At 40.0% G+C, this 10,691-nt stretch overlaps 1 protein-coding gene across 2 annotated transcripts in view; it reads left to right on the plus strand.

The window, feature by feature from the left end:
• Nucleotides 1-10,691, plus strand: part of MYO10 (myosin X) — a 226,720-nt gene that overhangs the window by 130,022 nt on the left and 86,007 nt on the right. For both annotated transcript variants that reach the window (XM_003789538.3, XM_023513073.1), the window contains exons 10-17: nt 4,943-5,072; nt 6,731-6,849; nt 8,022-8,168; nt 8,357-8,457; nt 8,564-8,630; nt 9,201-9,293; nt 9,702-9,770; nt 10,060-10,142. In XM_003789538.3, the coding sequence (XP_003789586.1) occupies nt 4,943-5,072; nt 6,731-6,849; nt 8,022-8,168; nt 8,357-8,457; nt 8,564-8,630; nt 9,201-9,293; nt 9,702-9,770; nt 10,060-10,142 (809 nt within the window). The remainder of the gene's footprint in view (nt 1-4,942; nt 5,073-6,730; nt 6,850-8,021; nt 8,169-8,356; nt 8,458-8,563; nt 8,631-9,200; nt 9,294-9,701; nt 9,771-10,059; nt 10,143-10,691) is intronic.

Here is a 10,691-nt window from a genome sequence, read left to right on the forward strand (position 1 = left end):
GGTTTTGAGTGGTATGTGGCGTGTGTGTGGGTATGTGAATCTATTTATCACAAGTTAGTACCAAGTGTATCTGTGGGTTTTGAGTGGTGTGTGGCATGTATGGAAATGTGAATTTATTTATCACAAGTTAGTTTATTAAGGTTTAAGGGAATGACTTTGAACTTCAGTTTTGCCAACTTTGGAAATATCGGTCTCTTTTAGTCTTGGAAAACTTGAGAAGACATGTAAATCTTATGTTATAAAATAACATATTTTTAAAATAATGTAACATTACATAATAAAGTGTAACATCAGGTGAGAAATTATTACCGAACTGCTTATCTGTCATTCCCCGGGTTCACAGCAGCCTCCCCTTTCACTCTTTCTCTCAGTCACCGTTACTCCGGGATTCACCTGAGGTCCCCCGTCTCTGTGTGGTGACCCCCCTTCTCTGTTTCCCATGTGACAGGCCAATCCCCTTTGATGCTTGATGGTTGGGGTTATATCACATATCCATCACCTCCCCCCCACACACACATTGACAGGCATCTTTTAATTTATTTTTTATGTGTATAATAAAGACTTTTATTGCAAATATTTTTATGATTTGGTGCCAGTTTTGTAACTAAATTACTCCTTAGCACTTCTGAACCATACTGAGAATTTTCCCAAGGTTTTTTCAGTCTTGAGCCATATTGTTCAGATAATAAAATAATTATAGTAAGCCTTAGAGGGGATGCTCTTGCCAGAGCGGTGCAGGCTCGCTTAGTCTAAAGACTATACGGAGGATAGTAAGAAGGGGTCGCTGGAGGCCCTGGCTGGCAGGTTAAGCTCACGCACCTCCGCTGGTGATCACTGGTGGCAGACATTAAATGACTCCCTGGTAGGACTAATGCAGTCACCACTTACCACCACCTTCCTAACTACTTACCCCATCACTTAGCATTAGACTTGAAGGCAAAGAAATCACCAATTTATTAATATGGTGATCACAGTTATTCTGTCCATTTGCTTTCACCTCTCTGTATACAGTATTTGCATGTTTTTTAAGAACTTAACCACGAATTTTTTTATGGGGCTTGTGTCAGTTTCTTCTTTTATTTTATTTCAGATTAATATGAGGGTACAGACGATTCGGTTACCTTTGTTTGTTAGGTAGAGTCTAAGTTGTAGCTGTGTCCCTCCCCCAGGGGGCTTGCCCTGTCCCCCTGCTTTGTGCCTGTTGAGAACACACCCTTCCTCTTCCCTCCTCCCCAACACCCCCGCCAAATTTAATTGTGTTTTTCTCTTGTGTTCTCAATATTTCTTAATTTGACTGGTAGAAATGTTCTGCTCCTGTACACTTATTTTTTTTAATCTTCTTTCTTTTTAGTTTTGTGTAAAGTCCAGGTTGGTAACTTAGTAAAGGTTTTCATTTCTGTGGTCCTTGGAAGGTTGGCTTAGAAAATTTTATAAACTGTCTTTGAATTATCTTGTCAATACATAAGGAAAACTTCATAGAAAGGGAAAATCCTTTTACACAATGTCATTTATAATTGCAGGGTATTTTGGCGATGTTGGATGTCGTCTTTAACACTGTTTTGAAAGTCTTGAGTATTAATAACAAATTATTCATTATTTCTTGGCCATAGTCTTTACTATTAGCTTTTAGAATAAGTCACTGATTAATACCATTAAATTTGAATAATTATTTTTCCATAGGCTTTTTTCCTTAATTCGTAAGCACTTGGACAGATAGTTTTTATTGTTCACATGTTTCTTCTTGTACCCATGAAATGATGGTCTTCCCACCTTTAATTAAGTAATTCATGGTCTTTTAATTTTTTATCATCAACTCTATTGAAATATAAAGTACATGTAATAAAATGTTTCCATTTAAAGTATACATTTCAATGAATTTTTTGTTTGTTTTATTTTTTTGAGCTAGAGTCTCACTCTGTCACTCTGGGTCGTGTGCCCTGACATTATAATGGCTCACATCAACCTCAAACTCCAACCTCAAGTGATCCTCCTGCCTCGCCCTCCCAGAGTGCTAGGATTATAACTGAGACTATAGGTGTCCTCCACAAAGCCTGTCTAGTTTTTCTATTTTTGGTAGAAATGGGGTCTCCCTCTTGTTGACAATGGTCTGGAATTCCTGAGCGCAAGCAATTCCCCTCCCTCGCCCTCCCAGAGTGCTAGGATTATAGGTTTGAGCCACTGTGCCCTGCTGCATTTCAATGACTTTTGAATGTACATACACCCACATTACACACACACACACACACACACACACACCCGCCAACCATGATCGAGACTAAGGACAATTCTGTATCTGGAAAGTTCCTCTTTGCCCCTTCTTAGACACTCCCAGCCACCCATCCCAGCCCCCGGAGGAAACTGCTGCTCCTGAGCTAAGTCCCTGTAGTATGCTTTGTCTTCCTTAGAGTTTCATGCAAGCAAAATGATCTAGTCTGTATTCTGTTATATCCAGCTTCCTCCGGGGATCCACAAGGCTGATATCACTATTCTTTTTCTTAAATTCCATTGACTAGACAGTGGTTTATTTATCTGTTCACCCCTTAAACATCTCACTTTGTATTGTAAACTTATTGCCAACAACATTAAAAAACATGATAGAACATAATGTTTATGAACCTACCGACACCATTAACTCACAATTCACCTCCAATAATAAGTATCACAACCGTTTACAATTTTGTAAATTTTCTTCCCAGCCTGAATTTTTAAAACAATGATAGGTACAAAAATATGGTTTTTACTTTTTATAGACAGCTATCATAAATATAATTGTGTTTCTCTATGATGTTCATAGTTTCTTTTAAAAACCGTACAATCTTCTTATAAGTTTGTTTACTGTATTTGATTTGTCTTATGGTAAAATAGCTAGAATTAGTTTTTTCCTGGAAACTTGTTAAGGTAACACTGTTGTAACTATTTTATAAAGCCTCTGTTTTCACTATTGAGATTTTTCTTGGAACAAATTTTCAGCACTGAAATTATTGGAGATTACATAGATATATATTTTATGTCCTGAGAAAAATCAGACATTTAGGTGGATAATAAGTTCACAGACCTTGAGTCAGCTGGGCCTGAGTTTGAATCCTGGTTGTGCAACCCTTCAGAAAGTTGTCTAACCTCTCTGAGTCTTTGCTGTTTTGTTTTTTCAGATATTAAAATTGTAACATGTGCACATGTGACCTAGCACAACATTGTCACATAATCATATCGTTTTCCAAGAAGATTATGCTAATTTATAGGATTGTCAACCAGTATATAAATGTTCCTTTCCCACCCATCTTGAAGTTTATCATTCAGAAGGTCTTCGCTAAAATAATAGAAGTGACCTCCTTGTCCTTGATTTGCACGTTTGATTTCTAGGAAGGAAGTGCATTTACTCTGGATTTGGGTTTCTCCCTGTGAGAAATGCCTGTTTTATTTTCGGTGCTCATGTATTTTCTAGAGGAGCTTTTCCTTGTTTCTGTCTCCATTGTTTGCTCCCCCCCCCCCATATTATTACTTTTTCCTTGTAAAGAAATTAAACTCACATTTTAAAATCTGCACTTCTGGCTGGGCGAAATGGCTCATGCCTGTAATCCTAGCCCTCTGGGAGTCTGAGGCAGGTAGATTGTTTGAGCTCAGGAGTTCAAGACCAACCTGAGCAAGAACCAGACCTTGTCTTGGAAAATAACAATAATAATAATATGCAGTTGTTTCCTTTTGCAATTTCTATTGCTTCAAAGTGGGGCATGGTTTCCTTCTTCCCAGTTTCCTGTGCTCATTGTATGGGTCCCAGTTCTCTTTGTGGGTCATTTTCGTCAGCATTTCGGACAATTCTGGCCTCAGGGTTGTGTGTGTGTGTCTGGGCGCACACACACTCGTGCGTAGGTGGTTTTCTTTTCAATAGCCTTCTTCCTCACTAGATTGTGTTCTCGATCACAATGGAAAATGAGCAAAGTTTAGATATGATTCAGAAAACACCTGGCTTAAGTTGTTTTGATGCTTGTTAGTAACAAAGTCCCATAAGTGTCTATTTATTTTTATTTCCCTCCAAACAGAATTATGTTAACTTCCACTCAGTAACCTGACGCCAAGACAAAACTTAAAAATCCTTTGGAGAAATTTAAAGTAGAGATGTGATGAATGTCTGGGGAAGATACATCCAGATCTATGCGGATTTGCTATCAGTGCCTATGAGGGAAGGAGCAAAAGGCTCTCCCCAGTCTGTGGAATTCCCAACAGAGAATTCTGTTCCAGCTACGTGGGTCCCTGTCTCATCTAACCACTGAGACAAACGCCCCGATGTTACACTGGAGGAGTCTCATGAAGTGTGCCAGCCCTCTCCGCTTGTCAGATCCCTGCCTCTGAATGTTTATGTATACAGCAAATAGTAAACATTCCCTATGCTTTGATGGCTATAGAAAAAAATTTCTTTATCAGTGTCATTACTGTGATTCCCTGACATAATTCTTTTATAGCATAAATAGACGTGTACATAGGCCGGTCTATTGGGTTAACGCTGAGCACGCTATAGCTCTTTCTTTCTCTCTCTCTTTTTTGGGAGGGGTGGGGGGTAAAGTGCCCTGACATCCATAGCTCACAGCAACCTCAAACCCTTGGGCTTGAGCAGTCCTCTTGCCTCAGCCTCCCAAGTCACAACGCCAGGCTAATTTTTCTAATTTTTGTAGAGATGGGGTCTCACTCTTGCTCAGGCTGGTCTCAAACTCCTGAGCTCACCTGCCTCAGCCTCCCAGAGGGCTGAGATTAAAGATGTGAGCCATTGTGCCCGGCTTATCTCCCTTTTCTGTGTGTAAAGTCTTTGTCATTTTTAAAGGGAGCGATTAGGCATCTGTTTCTCGTGTCCTTACCTTTAGAACAACACCCAGTAATTTTGTCGTCATGATAGTTCTTTATTTTCTTCGTTGTGAAAAAAACAATATCCAGTGTGTTTCTTCTCTTCTAGGTGGCGATGGAGGTGATGCAGTTCAGCAGGGAGGAAGTCCGGGAGGTGCTGAGGCTGCTGGCTGGGATACTGCATCTCGGGAACATAGAATTCATCACTGCCGGAGGGGCACAGGTTTCCTTCAAAACAGGTAAGAGTCTGCCTCCCGGCCTCCCTCCCTTCCTTGACTTTTAAAGGAAATTAAAACCTAACTTATTGACTGGTCTTTTACAGAAGTTCCCAGACCCCTGGAATAGGTATCTATAGAACTTTTACTATATCTGATGAAGTGTCAGCTAATAAAGGGTCAAAGCACGTAAACCATGACCATTGAATTGGGATGGTGGCAATGTTCTCGTCCTTAAAGAAGGAAACTGGGGGCTCGGTGCCATAGCTCAGTTGTTAGGGCACTAGCCACATACACCAGGGTTGGTGGGTTCGAACCCAGCCTGGGCCTGCTAAACAACAGTGACAACTACAACGAAAAAATAGCTGGGGGCCTGTAGTACCAGCTACTTGGAAGGCTGAGAGAAGAGAATTGTTTAAGCCCAAGAGTTTGAGGTTGCTGTGAGCTGTGATGCAACGGCACTCTACCGAGGGCACATAGTGAAACTCTGTCTCAAAAAAAAGAAGGAAAATGGGCCAAATAAGTGGACATATGAGCAATGAGTATTTGATATAAGAAAAAAATGTTAAGTCAGGTGGCATAGTGCTGTGACGTGGTTTTTCATAGTTACCAAGTGCTGACATAGTGCCGTGGTGAAGAGTGTGAGCTTTGCAAGACAGAATGTTGGGTCCACAAGCTATTCCCTATGTTATTAGTCCTCTCCCTGCTAGTGGCTTCTTACCTGTACTGTGTCTCGGAGATTTGCTGTCAAGATAAAATGTGTTAATACCTGCCTAGCCATGTCACTTGTCATTTACCTGGAGTGATTTATGTATTTTTAAAACTTTTCTGATAAGAGCAAGAGATGATATCATGGTAGCAGGATGAGTTCAAGTTACTTGGGCTGGACCCAACGTAAGTACCATGATATCATCTCTTGAACTCAGATTGAGTTCAAGTTCAAAGGAGGAACCCAGTACTGTAGGTCAGTAGTTCTCAAACAGAGGAACCCAGTACCGTAGGTCAGTAGTTCTGAAACATTTGGTCCCTCTCAACACCTCTTCATCTTCTGAATAATCATAGAATCCCCAAAGAGCTTTTGTTTATGTGGGTTACATCTGCCGATATTTACTGCGCTAGAAGTTAGAGCTGAAAGATTCAAAACCATTCATTAATTCACTTAAAAGTAAGAATAATAAACCCATTAATATTAAAATAAATATATTTTTATTTAAAAGACTATTTTCCAAAACAGAAAAAGTCCGCGAAAATGGTTATATTGTCTTATCTTTAAGCAAATTTTCTTAATGTCAGATGTAGTAAAAGACAGTGGATTCTCGTATCTGCTTCTGCATTTAGTCTGTTGAAATATCTTATGCTGCGCAGGCTTTGAAAAGCTCTTCTGTACACTGGTGAGAAAATAAGAGCTAAAAAACCAATAACATCTCATCGTTATTAATAAAAATAATCCCAAATTCTGATGGGTATTGGAGACACGATGGGGTTACGGCATCACATTTTTGTCCAAGCACCGGGTTCTCTGCTACTAACCTAGACAGCAGGAGTGAACACCTTAGCAGTAGACTGTGTGCTTTATGATTTCTGCTGGAGGGATTCAGGAATGTCTCTGCTTTTATGTGTTGCTGTGTGTGGTTAGCTTCCTGAGGGCTGTGGGTTCACTTTGCTTTATTCTTCATTTTCAGCTTTGGGCAGGTCTGCACAGTTACTTGGGCTGGACCCGACGCAGCTCACAGATGCTCTGACCCAGAGATCAATGTTCCTCAGGGGAGAAGAGATCCTCACGCCTCTCAGCGTTCAGCAGGTGCACACCCGTTGTCATCCAAGCTTGTCTTAAAAGACGCGCTGGGTTTTCAGGTCCATGGCTTGGATCTGAAAAAGGAACCACAATAAATTGTTCAAATGACTTTGGTTCGCAGTCAAAATACACAGATACTGGAAATAGAAAAAGCTATTGAATTTATTGTCCAAGAGACAGTGTAACCTGGTATTGAAGAGAGTGGGTCTGAGTTTGACTCTTGAACCTTATGCTTAAACTCCTTTCTCTTCTTGGTAAATTTCTTCACTGTGCCTCAGTTTCCTCCTCTGTAAAACAAAAATAATTATCATGCCTAATGCATAGGATTCTTGTAAGGATAAAAGTAAATATATGCTACATACTTAATGTCTGGGGTGGAATAAGCACTAAATAAGCAGTAGCTGTGATTATTCTTACAATGAGGGAAAGCGGTGCCATGGTGTGCTGGATTTATTTTTGCCTCTGCTGCTGCCTTCAGCCAATTTATATGTGTTAGGCCTCCTAGTATGTTTCTTAATTGGATAAGTAAAAATGTCAATCATCTCATGAAGGAAACTTTTGGATGTGCAACGTACATAGTGAAAAAAGATGACAGGGTCCAGGCGGGCTGGCTCATGCCTTTAATCCTAACACTCAGGGAGGCTGAAGCAGGTTGATCACCTAAGTTCAGGAGTTTGAGACCAGCCTGAGCAAGAGCGAGACCCCATCTCTAAAAGTGGCTGGGCGCTGGGGCAGGTGCCTATAGTCCTAGCTGCTTGGGAGGCTGAGGCAAAAAGATCACCTGATCCCAAGTATTTGAGGTTGCTGTGAGCTGTGATAGATGCTACAGCAGTCTACTGAGGGTGACAAAATGAGACAATGTCTCAAAAAAAAAAATGAGAATAAAAGAAAAAAACCTCAGGTCTTCTGATAATATTTACTGGCTTGGGTTCTTACATGTAGCTCAACATAGGAAGTTAAATTTGGAAGCCCTGTAGTCAAAGGAATTCTTGATGAATCTTAGGGTGAATAAGTGGGCTCCAGTTTATGCTTTCTTTAAAAATCTATATTCATTACTTTACTTTGGGGGCCCAGCTGCTGCCCTAGTTTCCTGTGTGCATCTTCCAAGGAGGACAGGGATGGACTTGCCTGCCTGGGGTGCCCTGTTCACCTGGGCCTGTGTGTTCCCTGTCCCACAGGCAGCAGACAGCAGAGACTCCCTGGCCATGGCACTGTACGCACGCTGCTTTGAGTGGGTGATCAAGAAGATCAACAGCCGGATCAAAGGCAAAGATGATTTCAAGTCTATTGGCATCCTTGACATCTTTGGATTTGAAAACTTTGAGGTAGGCTTCTGAAGAGCAGGACACGTGAATTCTTTTCCTTTTATTAGTTGCTATGAAACTAATCTCTTAAAGCAAGCATTGATATTTTTACCCCTGCAGAATTTTTCTTTTTTTTTTTTTGGTCTCTTTACTTTTGAATGTAATTGTGAGGAAATTAAAGATTCCTGTTTTATGTTTTTCCCCCTTAGGTTAATCACTTTGAACAGTTCAATATAAACTATGCAAATGAAAAACTTCAGGAATACTTCAACAAGCACATTTTTTCTTTAGAACAACTAGAATATAGCCGGTAAGCACTCGGGATTCCATTTCAAATTAAAAGAAAAAATCAGCAACTAAGTTGGATAGTTCCAAAGCCATATTTTTAAACTGGGCCCTTTTAAACCTTTCTACAGGGAAGGATTGGTGTGGGAAGATATCGACTGGATAGACAATGGCGAATGCCTAGACTTGATTGAGAAGGTAATGTATTTGTAAAGAATGGGTTCAGTCCCAAGGGTGTCCAGCTGGACTGATTCACATTTATGGGAACAAAATAACTTGTGTGAACACGCACATCAAAGCTGTGAATGTTTAGAACACAATGGGCCATTTGGAAACATAAATGTAAATGTGCAGGGTTGAATTTAAATACTTGGCTGCTTCAAACCTATTGTCTCACTGGACTCAGTATTGTAAGCTCTAGGGTATTCGAGTTGACTTACCTTAGATTTTAATTTAGCAACAAAGCCAGTGCCAGTACTAGTAGTATGCCAGATGTTAAAGTCTCCTGCACAAAATTGCAGTGAGTTCTGTTTTTTAAAAAAGATTTACATTCGAATTACAAATAAATTTAAATAAAATTAAATGACAAATAAAAGCATTTAAATTCATTGGTTTTCTTTACAGTGTATCATTTTGAACTGTTTAAGAAATTAGTCTGCCTTTTCTTTGAACCACTCCCTGATAGAGAGTGCAGAGAGGAGCTCTAATGCAGTTAGAGAGGCATGCACTCACTTTTTAATTCATTCAGTCTCTTCTCCCCTCTTCTAGAAACTAGGCCTCCTGGCCCTCATCAATGAAGAAAGCCATTTCCCTCAAGCCACAGACAGCACCTTATTGGAGAAACTACACAGTCAACACGCTGTATGTCAGAATCTGCTAATTCTTAATCCTGTCTGAGTGGTAATTCTGTGACTGGAGATTATATGCAAGATGTATCAGTGCTGTTGGCCAAACTGCTCCTCCAACGTTTAATTTTTTTTGACACACCAAAGCTGTTTTCAAATGACTAGTGCTAAACTGAAATAAAGGGATAGATTTGGGGCCACTTGTCAGAATATGCCCAAGTTTATTTTATGAGCAGAGAACTTCAATTTTTAATGTAATTGCAATACACGGTCAGGAATTCTGTGGTTGTGGGAAAAAGTTACACCATATGCAGTATTCCAAAATTCTAAAGTTTTGGATTTGCTCTGTCTGTTGTGTTTAGTTTTCTCTGGAAGGCAAAGGAAATCAGTGACTGAAATGGGACTTTTTTTTTTTTTAAATCAGAATAACCACTTTTATGTGAAGCCCAGAGTTGCAGTCAACAATTTTGGCGTGAAACACTATGCTGGAGAGGTAACTTCTTAAGATACTTATTCATACTGGCCTGTTTGATATTCAAAGAAAATAGTAGTTTCAGAAACCAGTCATAAGGGGATTAACATACTCAGCTACTTGGGGTCTGAGGTGGGAAGATCCCTTGAATCTAAGAATTTGAGTCTCACCTGGACAACACAGTGAGACCCCTCTCTTAAACTTGTAAAAAGGATTTATTTTCATGGGTCTAGCTCTGAAAAGAGCTGCTTTTGAACTAAAACTATTCTTTCAATCGATTCTTACCTCTCTCTTATTTTTTTAAAACTAGGTGCAGTATGATGTCCGGGGTATCTTGGAAAAGAACAGAGATACGTTTCGAGATGACCTGCTCAACTTGCTGAGAGAAAGCCGGTATGTCAGCCTTCTTCCCAGCAAGTTCTTAACAAATGGATTAATGTGTGTGCAAATGCTTTTCATTAAAAAATATACAGAGTATTACTATTATGTGAAAAACTTGGTGTTATCTTCTACAAGCAATATTGCATCGATAAAATGACTCAAAGGATAACAGATAACAATAGTAGCAGTGACTGCCATTTAATGAAGTACTGAAATAAATAGCAAACCCAAGAGGAGGGACTGTTGTTAATCCTGTTATGCAGATGAAGAAACTGAGGCTGGGAGCAGTTAAGGGTCTTCCTAGGGCCCCTTAACTGGTAACCAGTTTTGATCTTGTTTGCTTGTCTCAAGACCCTAAGATCTTTACAGCACGCTTAGAGCTCTATGTTCAATTGACCTTAGCCTTGGTGTTATAGGATCCACATGTCTCTAGTTAGCATAAGGGATGTCAAGGAAAATATGTAAGTCTTAACTCAGTTCAAATTATAAATTTATGGCTCGGCGCCTATAGCTCGGCCGGCTGGGGCGCCAGCCACGTACACCTAGGGTGGCGGGTTCGAA

This window comes from Otolemur garnettii, unplaced genomic scaffold (genome assembly GCF_000181295.1).
Source record: "Otolemur garnettii isolate 467f Iridium unplaced genomic scaffold, OtoGar3 scaffold00033, whole genome shotgun sequence".
In the NCBI taxonomy this organism is placed as follows: Eukaryota; Metazoa; Chordata; class Mammalia; order Primates; family Galagidae; genus Otolemur; species Otolemur garnettii.